The sequence below is a fragment of the Anoplopoma fimbria genome, chromosome 9 (genome assembly GCF_027596085.1).
Source record: "Anoplopoma fimbria isolate UVic2021 breed Golden Eagle Sablefish chromosome 9, Afim_UVic_2022, whole genome shotgun sequence".
NCBI classification, from domain to species: domain Eukaryota; kingdom Metazoa; phylum Chordata; class Actinopteri; order Perciformes; family Anoplopomatidae; genus Anoplopoma; species Anoplopoma fimbria.
In genome coordinates, this window is record NC_072457.1 from 19,507,886 (window position 1) to 19,522,643 (window position 14,758).

Here is a 14,758-nt window from a genome sequence, read left to right on the forward strand (position 1 = left end):
CAGATTAAAATTAAAACAAATTAATTAGTTAAAAGTTTGTTTTTGTTCCCCCTCTGACAGCTGCTGTACTTAGCTAACTGTACATTTATGTCGTAACTATAACCGACACACACACCATGCAAAGAATCAAGAGGTTCCTCGATTGTTGTATAATGCCTGGTGACGTCACGACGCACTCTACAATTGCGTCGTGACGTCCTTCCTTCCCCCTTTCCTCTTCTACCGACGAGGTGAGGATAGCCGAAAAATGAATCCGTGGTTTCAATCTAACTCCATCTGTGTCAATTAAGCGTGTTTCTGGCTTACTTTTACACCATCAGATGCTGACAGTGTCGTGGTTAACTACATCAGCTGTATTTTGATTTTACTTTAGGTTTGTTAAGAGATATGTTGGATGTTTTTCCATTGCTTAACGTTACGCGGGCTGTCTGAGGCCTAGCGTTGAGTGGCTCCGGGTCCCTGCACGTTTAACAATAGTATTTATACAAATACATTCACGTGTTCTTATGGTTTCAGTTTATCATTATGCCCATTCCTATGTAGCAGCAGACGTGTTCATGCTAAATGACACGCATGCTTGACCGCCGGTGTCACTGCCTGATGTAGCCTCCCGTTAGCATTAGCACAGATGTGGCTGTGTGCTCAGATGCCCATGCAACACTGTATCATTTAAACTGTTCAGAGTTACAGTGGGCCCATTTTAAGTCCTGCAGGAGTGGATGTACAACATGGCAGGGAAACATCTGAACTTTAGAAGTAAAGCTATGGAAAGTGAAGCTGCCACATATCATGAGGGGTGCATTAATCACACACTGCCTGTTTTACAGAATGAAGACCATTCTCAGCAGTCAGACTGTCGACATCCCCGACAATGGTAAGAAACCAGTGATGGATGCCTGCTAGGTTGAGCTACCTGGATTTAACCTCTAACTTGTGCAGAGTGTTGCTTCTTACACTTTTCTCTGTGTGTGTGGTTTTTCTTCCTTGCAGTCGAGGTGAGGTTGAAGGGGCGGACAGTGACTGTCAAGGGGCCCCGAGGCAAACTCGTAAGAGAGTTCAACCACATCAACCTGGAACTCAGTCTGCTGGGCAAGAAACAGAAGAAGGTAAGGAGGAACACGGTTCTGTTATCAAACACTTGTGTGCCATACTGTAACAGCAATGTGTAGGCAGGCTCAAATGGCACTGGACGAATTGGTGAAATGGTTACCATGATAACCTATGTGAAATGATAGAAAAGTCTGATCCTGAAACTGATGCACAAAGCAGTGAACTGTGATCTTATGGTATGAAGAGTTTGTCTAAAAGTTCAATAACTCATTATTTTAGTCGTTGATTACAGCCTAATATCAACTGCGAGGGACATTTGTAGAATGAAGAAATGTTGCTTGTGTCACAAGTGAGTTGGAGAATATAATTATATACTGATGCTTTTGAATAACTCGGGAGTGCAGCTCAATGCAGTTGATCAGCTCTGGTATGACTATTTGTTGAAGAGGGTCCGGAAGTCTGTAGGTGATGTACAGTTTAGGGCTGCAACTAGCATTAACCACATTTTTTTTTTAATCATCTTGTCAGTTGTTTCCTTTTTTCAATGAATTTTAATCTAAAAATTGCCAGTAACTTGTTCAAATGGCCTTAGCGATATCCCAGAGATGTCAGTGATGTCTTGGAGTTGCGTTGGTTTTCCTGACAATGAAAGTCATGAGTCTTTTTGCCGTCTTCCTCAGCTTCGTGTGGATAAATGGTGGGGAAACAGAAAGGAGCTGGCCACAGTCCGCACCATCTGCAGCCACGTCCAGAACATGATCAAGGGAGTCACTTTGGTGAGGCTACAGTTGAATTTGTCTGATGCTGTTTAAGTTATTGACAAAGGCTAATTGTGCCAAACTGCTATAATAACATCTGTGCCCAGCCTTTAAAGTGGGATTAGTATGTTTTTGTAGTCATGTCTGTTCTGCCTGTCTGGTTATTGTCTGGGGTACAATGTATTTAGTTTGCCTCTCCGGCTCGGCTCAATGCGTCTGTCACTCCCGTCTGACTGCAGGGTTTCCGGTACAAAATGCGTTCCGTGTACGCCCATTTCCCCATCAACGTAGTCATTCAGGAAAGTGGAGCTATGGTGGAGATCAGGAACTTCCTGGGAGAGAAGTACATCCGCCGGGTCCGAATGAGGGCTGGTGAGTCTGCTGCAAGTTATGGGAATACTGTAGTCGGGGTCCAGGAATATTGTAATTATTTTCTGTGAAATTCCCAAGTTTCTGACCTGTTACGTGCGGCAGTAATTTTTATCCCATTATGAATGGTAAAATCATATTTTCCATCTCTTCTCCCAGGTGTGAATTGTGCAGTCTCAGCTGCCCAGAAAGACGAGCTGGTGCTGGAGGGTAACGACATTGAGTTGGTGTCAAACTCGGGTACGTTGTGGCCTTTTTATCTACAGCTGTTCTTTTATGGCACAGTAACGTTTCTCAACATCAAAGCTGAAGGTTTCATAACACTACCACTGCTAAGATCCGTCCCCATGTTTGACCCACACATTCTGCTTTCTGGTTGTTAAAAAAACTCCAACTAAAATGTTGGGTTGTTTGTCATTATTTCCTCAGCAGATCCCCGATATAATAATTTTAGGTCATTGATGCTGCCTTAATGCTTGATGTAATAATACTCTCGAACACAGATAAGGAAAGCTGTTTGTGACATGTGATTGGCTGTAACCTTTCCCTGAAGTCAGTGGTTCCCAAACAATTTTTGGTTAATTGTAAAGCAAAATCAAAGTTCAGAATGTGCTGAGTTGTGAGCACTGACACAAAGTGACTTGAAAAATTAAATAATTTAAAGCAAAGAAAAATGTACCCAAAAACGGCTTAACACAATTATATTTTCCATCTTACAATGCCTCAGATATACCTCATCAACCCACTGACTTCTGTTATCTTTAATCTCAAGAATGATTTCCAGCAATTTATATTCTCTACATTTGAACATATTTTACCAAATATACTATCCCTGTCCCTCGGTTTAGTTTTTATTCTTGCTTGGTCAGTGCCATTACATTGTTCATTGCCTTTTACAGCACTTTTACTCCCTGATAAAAATTTTGTTACTGTCAAATACATTTTGATCCCATAAAATGTGTAGGCTTATCTATACAATCACACTTTTCATATGATGTGGATTTAACAACAATTACAATTTTACAAATGTGAATTACAGAGCCAAAACATCACAGCTGTCATGATCTTAGTACTTTCCTCAGTCCCTCCTTTCCAACCTCTTCTGTCAATATTGTGTTGCTCATCATCCCAACTTCTCTCTGTTCCAGCTGCTCTGATCCAGCAGGCCACCACAGTCAAAAATAAGGATATCAGAAAGTTCTTGGACGGTATCTACGTATCCGAGAAGGGAACAGTAGTGGAATCGTCTCATTAAAAGTAACATCTGCACTCTTTGAGGTCAGATAATGCTGCTGAAGCCCGTTTTCTTTATCTTTGCATGTTCCTTAATCTTACTGATATCTTGGTGACGATGCAACATGTTTCTATTCATGATTAATCATTGTATCGTAACATTGTAAGAATCTGTAAAAAGCTCTTTAAATCTGACCAACAAAAGTATCAAAGAATATATTTCATATATGACAAAGAAAAGCATCACAACCTTACTTTTAGGAAGCTAGAACCAGCAATTGTTGAAAAATTATACGATTGATTAACATCGACCCAGAGTTATTGACGTGTAGTCGATAGAATAATTGTTCTCTTGATTAGTCATGGCAGTTCTATAATTATTTTCCTGGCATTTAGAAAATTTAATTCCCAACTGAGATACTATCTCAGTCACATTTCTAAAATATGAAGTCAGAAGTTATAGAACCGTCTTTCAGTTGTTTACAGAGGATGCCGCTTTTATGAGGACATCAAAACTCGCTATATGCAAGTTAACAATCTGTATTTTGATTTAGATTTCATGTGTAGATAATGTGGAGCCACACAGTTTTGTGAAACAATACATGGATCATGTATTGTTTTGTGAAACAATACGTGGATCATGTATTGTTTTGGCCGTCGCCACTATGGTTCCACAGGACGTCTATGATTAATATTGAACTGTTGCTTAGTCATATGTTTATTGCTTGTCATGTTTTTGACTTGAGTTTAATTTCCTCATTTAATACTAGCCACTGAATCTAAAAGTAGTATTTCAATGTTTTCTAAAGAAACTAGACATATTCTTTAATAGTGCTCCTGTCATTAGAGTCTCAGTAATTTACTATATTGCGGTAATAAATATTTGTTTTTTTATTTTTAGCGGCCGCTACGGTCAGAAAGGACATCAGGAAGTTCCTGGACGTCATCTAAGTCAGCGAGAAGACCACTGCGGTAGAGCAAGATGTCAAATAATTGTTCTCCATGTCCTGTTATGACCAATAAAGCTACCAACTTTTCCAGTCAATCAGTCATCTGCGTCTTTTTGCCATTTGAGCCGTTGAGCTGCAAGTCACACTTAGAAGACAAGGGTAAAGGTTTCATTTGCAGCTGTGCAAACAGGTGGATCAGATAAGGTTATATGGTCATGTGTTGGCTTTGTATCATCGGCATCCCCACAGCAAATATACATTTATTAAAATTTATTTTGTATAGCCCAAAATCAAATTACAAATTTGCCTTGGAGGGCTTAAGAATCTGTACCCATACAACATCCTCTGTCCTGGGACCCTCACATTAGCACAAAAAAACTATAGGCTATAGTAATAGTAATGTTACTTAATTACATTCCTAATGTTTACAATCTGGCCTGTTTCCTCATTTTTATTTGGTGGAAAATAGGGCAAAATGGCTCTGTGTTTCTAATAGTAATGTTACTTAATTACATTCTTTTTCCAACTTCACCTTCCACCAGAGGCCTTTAGCTACCAGCATGATACTGCTCAAATGTGGTAAAGACTCGATTAGAAACACTTTCCATGTACATTCAACCTAATTCAGGCTTCATTCAGCCTAAAATCACTCCAACACAATTGGGTGAATATTCCCACACCTCTTCTACTATTTTCATCATGGTGCCCAGAGGTTAATCACTTTGAGGATTCCCTAACTTTTCCTCTTGCGCCACCAAAGGGTTCACACTTACGGTTTTGAGTGAAATGTCACGATAGATTGACTTGAATTTTATACGTTAATGCCCCCCCTCAGGATGAATAGTATTAACTCTGATCCCTTAACTGAACTTTGAGTCAAAACCAAATACCAAAACAAATGATACTCATCAGCTTCAGCTCTATTGTGAATATGCAATATGATCAGGTTCGGGTTAAAATTCGGGGTTTCAATCACATATTAGAGTCGCCCCTTTGATTCTCAGTTGAAAGCTTACAGGAATTCATTCCTTTTTCTAATTATTTTAAAACCACAGCGTGTGATTTGGTTCTCTTTGATTTGCTGACAAGTTCCAACTGATACCAGTGTCCACAATAAAAACAAATCAATGCTGAAATATATGTGTATATATATATATGTGTATGTGTATATATATATATATATGTGTATGTGTATATATATATATATATGTGTATATATATATATGTGTATATATGTATATATATATATATATATATATATACACACACACACGCATACGTACAGCGGGTAAAATAAGTATTGAACACGTCACCATTTTCTCAGTAAATACATTTCTTAACATGAAATGTTCACCAGATGTCGGTAACAACCCAAGTAATCCATACATACAAAGAAAACCAAACATAAGTTCAGAAATTAAGTTATGTGTAATAAAATGGAATGACACAGGGAAAAAGTATTGAACACGCTTACTGAAATGTATTTAATACTTGGTACAAAAGCCTTTGTTGGTAACGACAGCTTCAAGACGCCTCCTGTATGGAGAAACTATTCGCATGCATTGCTCAGGTGTGATTTTGGCCCATTCTTCCACACAAACAGTCTTCAAATATTGAAGGTTCCGTGGGCCTCTTCTATGAACTCTGATCTTTAGTTCTTTCCATAGATTTTCTATTGGATTCAAGTCAGGTGATTGGCTGGGCCATTCTAGCAGCTTTACTTTCTTTCTCTGAAACCAATTGAGAGTTTCCTTGGCTATGTGTTTGAGATCATTGTCTTGCTGAAATGTCCACCCTCGTTTCATCTTCATCATCCTGCTAGATGGCAGCAGATTTTTATCAAGAATGTCTCGGTACATTTTTCCATTCATCCTTCCTTCAATTATATGAAGTTTGCCAGTGCCGTATGCTGAAAATAAGCGCCGCACCATGATGTTCCCGCCTTCAAACTTCACTGTTGGTATGGTGTTTTTGGGGTGATGTGCAGTGCCATTCGACCTCCAAACATGGTGTGTATTATGGCATCCAAAGGGTTCAATTTTGGTCTCATCTGACCAGACTATATTCTCCCAGTATTTCACAGGCTCGTCTAAATGTTGTGCAGCAAACTTTAAACAAGCTTCAACATGCTTTTTCTTCAGCAATGGAGTCTTGCGTGGTGAGCGTGCATACAGGCCATGGCGGTTGAGTGCATTACTTATTGTTTTCTTTGAAACAATTGTACCTGCTAATTCCAGGTCTCTCTGAAGCTCTCCACAAGTGCTCCTTGGCTCTTGGACAACTCTTCTGATAATTATTTTCACTCCTCTGTCAGAAGTCTTGCAAGGAGTACCTGGTCGTGGCCGGTTTATGGTGAATGATGATCTTTCCACTTCCGGATTATGGCCCCAACAGTGCTCGCTGGAACGTTTAGAAATCGTTCTGTAACCAATGCCATCAGTATGTTTTGCAACAATAAGGTTGCGAAGGTCTTGAGAGAGCTTTTTGCTTTTACCCATCATGAGATGTTTCTTGTGTGACACCTTGGTAATGAGACACCTTTTTATAGGCCATCAGTTGGGACTGAACCAGCTGATATTCATTTGCACTGACAAGGGACAGGATTGCTTTCTAATTACTGATAGATTTCAGCTGGTGTCTTGGCTTTCCATGCCTTTTTGCACCTCCCTTTCTTCATGTGTTCAATACTATTTCCCTGTGTCATTCCATTTTATTACACATAACTTAATTTCTGAACTTATTTGTTTGGTTTTCTTTGTATGTATGGGTTACTTTGGTTGTTACCGACATCTGGTGAACATGTCATGTCAATAACACCTTTAGAAATATATTTACTGAGAAAAATGGTGTTCAATACTTATTTTACCCGCTGTATATATGTATATACACAGTAATCACAAAAAACAACTAGGATAATTGATTTGTCATTTGTATTATCAACAATATAAAAGATAGAATTCGATAGAATTAAATAATTTACATAGAAACAGCATATAAAATTGTCAGAGAAAGACAACTTGACAGCTAAAGCAGTGGAGATCCAGTGAAGAAGCTAGCTGGGGGATCTGATCTCTTCTAAGCTGAAGCAAAAACTAAATGTGCTTACTTTTTCATTGAATCATTTTTGATGAAACAACCTAATAATCAATTCCGTATAGTTCAGTTTGTTTTTTCACAAAACTGAAAAAATCAACATCCGTAAAGTATCAGTAACAGCCATCTCAGCTTTTGCCTCTAGTGGAATTCATGAAATTTGGCAGAACAATGTAGACCTATGCACATTTGATTTCAATTAAAATACAATTGAAATCGATTGAAATCAATTGAAACCGATTGCCAAGAGGTAAAATATAGCATTAAAATGGTGGAGGAAAGAAAGTATTTTTATTACTTGCTGTACGTATATTCTTTCTTTTCTGTTTTCTAGGGAGGTGCTTGGTTCTGGACTGTTGGTACCCCTATGGATTTTAATTTATGGTCTCCCTCAAAACCTGACAGTACTAATGACCAGTGCTGTTTGCAGATGAATATTGGAGGTAAATCACATTAGAGCATACTATTAACTAACTGAAGGTAGTAGTGTTGTTTTGTAATTTGGTCAGTTAAAGTCACAACTGCTGTAGGATGCAGTGATAAACATGCACACAGCTCTGTTCAGAGTCATGTTTTTATAATCAGATTTTGTGGATTCATCTTGAGATCAATACTCTCAGAATTTCAAATTTGAATCAACTTTCGCTACACATAAGTAAAGTGTCTCTTGCATGTAGGAAAGTTTGGCAAAACACCCAAGCACATAAGGGTTGAGAAAGTAATCAGTATGGGGATTCACATTTATCTTTACCTAATGACTCACCTCTGTTCCATAACGTACTATGTCAAAATGTGTCCGCTCTTAAAACCAAAAAGTCACATCACATTTGGATTATGTATTAAAACGTGTGCACTTGAAGAAAGTTGAACAGCGAGTTCTGATAAAATCACAAAACAGTTTGTTTCAACATGTCAGCCTTTTAATTAGATGTAATACATACGAAGACCATTGTGCTGAAAGCATCATTTTTTATAACCATTCAATTTCTTCTTATTAAAGCACAAAGAAGCTTTACAGCTCTTGTCGTCTCATCATTTCAGGCAGGTCCAACAATAGCAAAGAATTAAAAATGTGATATGAGATTTTGAACTTTCGGGTTCGACATGAGGCTGTTGACACGAACACAGATGAGTAAGCAAACAAAAACACCCACAAAAGTGTTTGTTTGATTGATTGAATCTGTGTCAGCTCAGGAATCACTAGTGTTTCTTGACGCAGATTGATTTTTGGGCTTTGTTACATGGCTGGTCATCCCAGCATTTGCCATCTGTAAACATAAAAAACAGAAGAAGTGAGTAAGTGAGTACACATGAACTGAAGAAAAGTGATTCAAATTTGAAATTCAGAGAGGTTTAATTTCAAGATGATTTCAGGGAAAATTTGATTCTGAAAGAATTACTCTGAACAGAGCTGTGTGTATGTTTATCACTGCATCCTACTGCACTTGTGACTTCAACTGACAACAGCGACATTCATTTACCAAATAAAAAAAACTACACTACTGCCTTCAGTTATTTAAAAGTATGCTTTAATTTGATTTACCAAAAAATGACTGAACAAAGCTGTGTGCATGTTTATCACTGCATCCTACAGCACTTGTGACTTTAACTGACCAAATTACAAAACAACACTACTACCTTCAGTTAGTTAATAGTATGCTCTAATGTGATTTACCTCCAATATTCATCTGCAAACAGCACTGGTCATTAGTATTGTCAGGTTGTGAGGGACACCAGAATGTATAATCCATAGGGGCACCACCAATCCAGAACCAAGCACCTCTCTAGGAAACAGAAAAGACAGAATATACGTACAGCAAGATAGCATGTAATAAAAATACTTTCTTTCCTCCACCATTTTAATACTATATTTTACCTCTTGGCAATCGGAGCCTCCAATCCATGCTGGTTCAGTTGTCATTGACTGAATAAAAATATACTCATCTTCGCTGTGGACTGATGCAAGATTTCCACCCAGGCTCTGACAATTTTTCTGCGGTGCATATGAGTCAAAAGGATGTCGATTAACTGAGCATGCAAGTCAATACTACCAGAACAGTTAAAAAGTAATCTGAATCCATATGTCTATATTATCCTGACTACCTCAGCCTGAGCCCAACTCTTTTTTGTTGTCTCAAGATAGAAACAGCGATCTCCATATGGTATCCAATTGCCGGGACAAGCTGGGCCTGCATTGACAACAAAGAGTCGACTGTCGTTTCCAACCTTTCCGATAGTCATGTTGACATTGAGGATTTCTGAGGATAAACAGAGAAGAGTGGGTAACATGTCTGAATGCAGGTAGCCACCGAGTCTGTTTATCAGAAATGTGGAGTTTTTAATCATTTTACTGTCAGAGCAGAGTGAGAGTGATCCACTGAAGTAACAAAAAAAGTAAATGACAATACAATTAACAAAAAGTGGAATTCCAATCACTTATCCCAGTTTTCTGTTGTGTCTAATTACTGTACATATGATTATATACATACAATTTAATACATTAACTTACATTACAACAGAACGTATGAAGACTGATACTCACCGTCATCATTAGCTCTAGTCAGAGCCATCATGGCACAAACAAGTAGAGACACAGACAGCATCCTTGTGGTGGAGACGGTGCAGATGTTGAGGATGATTAATAGCCTTGCATAAGAAGAGGAAAACACAAGAGTTTCAAATAACTGCAAAGAAAGCAGGGCAGCCAGAGTGACTGTGTGGCACGGCAGGATGAAGAAGATGATAAGAGTAAAGAGCAGGAAAAAAGAGGCTGAGAGCAAACCTGCTGGAGAAATATCTTCTCTTCTTTCAGTGTCAGCCTGTTGCCTTGGCCTCTGTGTGCTGAACCAGAAAAAGTTCAGCTCTTATATACAGTGAATTGCATTTCACAAGATTATTCATTTAAGCATTCATTGATTTTTTTGTGGACACTGGTACAGAGACAAACAGAGGTGGTCATCTCGTTCAGAAAGTAGCCTATCAAATGTCTGTATTATTGTGGACATTACCTGATATGGAAATAACACATGCAGCACAGGAGGAGGGATGATGCATGATAACTGGAAGGTAATGTTATGAACAAATACAGGCAGATGAAGAGTTCAAATTGACTGAAGTTGACCATGACAGTACCCAAGACAAATTCATTCTTCGTTCACGTGGATGTGCAGGATTCACAGCTAGATATCTCCCCTCTAAATATAAAAGCAGTTTCTGGATGATGCATATAAAGCATATCAAAAAAATGTTTGAAATTTTCCAATACTTGGAACCATGGTGATCCATTTTTTATGTAGCCTCACAATGAGGTGAATGGTTTTGCGCGAAATGTCTCAACTTTTGGATATTTCTCCATATATTTTGGTACACAAAAAATCCCCTTTAAACCTGATAGACAGGCAACACAGATAGGTGTCACAGATAATCAGATTATGGAGATGATTGCAACTTGTGACTCATCAGTATTAATACTCTAATAATGTAAAAATATAAGAAAATATATTTTTCCGATAAAATCTTTATTTAGTATATTTGCATTACAATATCTATACAATAAAGTCTGCACTTTTACGTAAGTAAAGTTATTGAATAACTTGTACCTGTAATAGAGTCAACTTATACATCGTAGTATTGGTACTTTTACTCAAGTAAAAGACTACTTCTTCCACTATAAACCTATCAGATATAATTGCACATCTAACTAATATCATAATACCAACATTTTTAAAAGTTTTAAAAGTAATTTATATGCTTGAACATAACACACAATATAACCGTAAGTAGCACTTGCTGTTTCTGCTCAAGTGATAGACTGCCGAGAAGTCACTCCCATAAAATATTTACTCTTGACGCACCGGTGTAATTTGGTGCCCCTTGAATTGTGTATTTAAACTGTCATGGTCCATCTCTGGTCCAGCAGGTCCACAAATGAAGGCTGAACTGGCTGACACAGAAAGAAGAGCATATTTCTCCAGCAGGCTTGCTCTTTTGTTTCTGCTCTCCTCTCTTATTCTATTTCCTGCATCCTTTGGAGCACCACAGTCACCTTGGCTGCCCTGCTCACACCAGCTTTCTTTCTGATTGCGTCTCACTCCTCTGCATTTTTTCTGTTTGTAAAGGCAATCAGTCATCTCCATCAACTGCACCATGTTATCCACCACGAGGATGCTGATTGTGTCTCTACTTGTTTGTGGCACGATGGCTCTGACTAGAGCTAATGGTGACGGTGAGTATCAGTCTTCATACGCTCTGTGTGTAGTACTGTGTAAATGAATGAAATTGTAGATTAATTATGATACAGAAAATATTAATATTGGATAAACGGAGGTACATTTAGTCTATTTGAACTGTTAATAAAACAAATGAGACTAGTTCAAACAGACAAGAAAGGTGAAAGAACACTAATATATTTTTAGAATCTGGCATGTCCCCTGAATTATTGTTTTTTAAAATATATATACATAATCAGCCTAAACAGGCATATAACACAACATTATATATGCCTACAACCTTTATTGAACTAGTCAGAAAATAATAAACATTTTTTTGGTTTGTTTTACAATTTCACTGCATATGTATTGACCGGCCTTTGTAGAGCAGAATTGGTATTCCCAACGTCTTCAGTCAACAAACAACGGGGTTAAACACTCCCATTACATTGTCATGATGCCCAACTTTTTTCTGTTTGTCCTCAGAAATCTTGTCTGCCAACGTATCTTGTCCCACTAATTGGACTCAGCACGATAGCCGCTGTTTCCACTTTGTTGAAACAACATTGAGTTGGGCTCAGGCTCAGGTACTTTGATAGGCAGATTTGCACACTTGTTTAATTGGCAGTATGTGTTTCTAATAGCACTGCCCCTGGCTGTCTTTTTACCCCACTGTAGAAACACTGTCAGTCCAAGGGTGGAAACCTTGCATCAATACATAATTTGGGGGAGGTTTTGGAGATTCAGGGGATTGTGTATAATAACACTCAGAAGAAAAAAGCATGGATTGGAGGCAGCAATTGCCAAGAGGTAATGTTTCACCAGAATAAAGTCTGATAGCACTAATACAATAAATGTATTTTATTTTACATTATTTCATCACAAATCACTTTATTTGGTACTACTTTTTATAAATCATTAAAAAATAACCACTGGCTTTATTAATGGTTAATAAAAAATGTTTACCAATGCTTTTTAGACATTTTAAGTTATTATAAAGAACATCTTTTGGGTTGCCAGGTGGTGGAAAATCCTTCTCCAGCATGGCACTTGCTTTGTCTTTAAGGGCTGCAGGGCATCCAGACCAAAATCCATTTTTTAACAACGTATTAACATTTACAACTGAGTTGATAGATTGAAGATAAACCATTGATGATGGGGAATGAGGTACATGCATCCAAAATTACATTCCAATCAGCCTCAGATGTAATTTATGTTAAGTGCTAATCAGCAAATGTTAATGCTAGCACGCCAAACTAAAATGGTGAAAATATTAAACATTATGCCTGATTAATCTCAGCATGTTAGCATGCTGAGATTAATCTGATCGAAGTGAGCTAGCGGTTAACTTTAAAATTAGAAGCTCCATGATGAGTTACTAAGAAATGTTAAGTTGATTCTTATTGGTTCATATGTTCCTGTCTGATTCTACCGGTAATTTATTATTCTATTTTATTCTGTAGGAAAATGTTTGGCTCTGGGGTGATGGTACAGATTTCACGTTTTTCTACTGGTGTCCAGGAAAACCAGAGAGTTCCAAAAGAGAGTGCTGTTTAAAGATTTCTTCCACAGGTAAATTATAATACGATATATAGCTCAAGAATGTGAGGATCAATGAGAAATGGCAGGTGTATTTAAAAAATTGTCAAACAGTTTGTGTAAAGTCCTAATTGTATTTTTGTCAATTAAAATTGCAAGTATTGAGAACTGAGTAACACAAATGGTTAAGTCTGTTAAGTAACTCTCTGAATCATACTGTGTTAGAATGAATCAAATCCCTTGACAGCTATATGTTTTTCATTTTACACTTTAAAAACTTTTGTTCTGCAGTTTATATGAAGCAGTCATCTCTATAAACTAAAACCTGCTCTTTTTCGTTTGATATTCCCTGTGATAGAATATCCGTGCATTAAACTATATAATTGAGTCCACTATAGTCTAAGGTACCCATGTTAATGTTTAACGTATTGAGTTTATCTCATTAGATAATTATTTATGCAACTATGAACATACACACCAATTACCATACTGTTGCGATGAGCGCCAAAAAGTGCTATAACTGCATTTGATTTTGCTATACAGAACCGCTGTGTGTCTTATCTGTCTCTGCCTCTGTAGTGATGTGAGTACTTATCACAGCCTGATGTCTGTGTTTTGGATGTTTACAGATGGAAAATGCTGGGAAGAATCTTTGTGTAACAAACTCCTCCCATCAATATGTTCCAAAAGTCTCCTAAATGTGACACAAAACTGACACAGAGACATGCACGAACATCAAACAAATTCTTGGTGAATGTGACAAATGGTGTACACAGAAGCTGAAGAAGAGGAGGTTGAATGATTATCAATGATTATGGTCAAAGAATAATATTTTATTGTAAAATTAAAAGGCTGTAGAACAAACTGTCTGTCTGAACTTTATTTGACTGTTGTTTCTGAGTAGCAAGGGAAGGAATAGTGTGTAAATTATGACAGGACAGCAAAACCTGTCCAACTTTGACACAAAAGACCACAATTCACTTCCTGCCCCCTGCCATCATTGTCTATTATGTCTCTCTATAATTGTATTTCTTTGATACAAGGTTGTACAATCACTCTATTATTCTGTTGTTATAGGACTCAAATTGAATGTAAAAATCTAGTTACTGCTTTATATACATAAATTGTACCCGTCATATTTATTGTAAAAGAGGTTTGAATAAAGTCACATTGATCTACATCATGCATCGTCTAATAGAAACCCTTCTTTGAATTAATATCTCATCAAATGTTTAAGTTGTATCAGTGTCAATTAGATAGAATTTAGAATAGAAAAACAAAAAGAGATCCTCAAATTAACTTTTTAATTATCTCTAGTATACACTGTACACATTTGATTTGAACATACAGTACCAGTCAACAGTTTGGACACACCTTCTCATTCAACTAGTTTGAAGAATGTAAAATATAAAACATATTCTGGTTTGTTGAGCATTTGTTTGTTTACCACATAATTCCATATGTGTTCCTTCATAGTTTGGATGTCTTCAATATTAATCTACATGTATAAAAAGATAAAAATATCACAACGCACGTTCAGTGACGCACATGACGCACA

General features: G+C 37.4%; 3 protein-coding genes across 4 annotated transcripts; 2 read left to right on the plus strand and 1 right to left on the minus strand.

The window, feature by feature from the left end:
• The first annotated feature begins 206 nt into the window (after positions 1 to 206).
• On the plus strand, positions 207 to 4,455 carry rpl9 (ribosomal protein L9). Of its 2 annotated transcripts, none has more exons than XM_054603610.1 (8): positions 207 to 230; positions 828 to 874; positions 991 to 1,106; positions 1,731 to 1,826; positions 2,048 to 2,180; positions 2,337 to 2,417; positions 3,326 to 3,455; positions 4,312 to 4,455. In XM_054603610.1, the coding sequence occupies exons 2-7, from the start codon at positions 829 to 831 to the stop codon at positions 3,430 to 3,432; spliced, it is 579 nt and encodes a 192-aa protein (XP_054459585.1). In that variant the 5' UTR covers positions 207 to 230; position 828; the 3' UTR covers positions 3,433 to 3,455; positions 4,312 to 4,455. The 2 variants fall into 2 exon arrangements, with proteins under 2 accessions (XP_054459585.1, XP_054459586.1); XM_054603611.1 differs by having other exon boundaries at positions 3,326 to 3,434.
• Positions 4,456 to 8,351: 3,896 nt separating this feature from the next.
• On the minus strand, positions 8,352 to 10,314 carry LOC129096146 (type-2 ice-structuring protein-like). Its single transcript, XM_054604828.1, has 6 exons — positions 10,236 to 10,314; positions 9,996 to 10,099; positions 9,557 to 9,711; positions 9,330 to 9,446; positions 9,129 to 9,237; positions 8,352 to 8,721 (listed from the first exon to the last, which is right to left on the minus strand). Exons 2-6 carry the CDS (start codon positions 10,054 to 10,056, stop codon positions 8,654 to 8,656), a joined length of 510 nt encoding a protein of 169 aa, XP_054460803.1. The 5' UTR covers positions 10,057 to 10,099; positions 10,236 to 10,314; the 3' UTR covers positions 8,352 to 8,653.
• Positions 10,315 to 11,372: 1,058 nt separating this feature from the next.
• On the plus strand, positions 11,373 to 14,374 carry LOC129096231 (type-2 ice-structuring protein-like). Its single transcript, XM_054604950.1, has 5 exons — positions 11,373 to 11,678; positions 12,148 to 12,248; positions 12,340 to 12,471; positions 13,125 to 13,233; positions 13,830 to 14,374. The coding sequence occupies exons 1-5, from the start codon at positions 11,600 to 11,602 to the stop codon at positions 13,913 to 13,915; spliced, it is 507 nt and encodes a 168-aa protein (XP_054460925.1). The 5' UTR covers positions 11,373 to 11,599; the 3' UTR covers positions 13,916 to 14,374.
• The last annotated feature ends 384 nt before the right edge of the window (positions 14,375 to 14,758 follow it).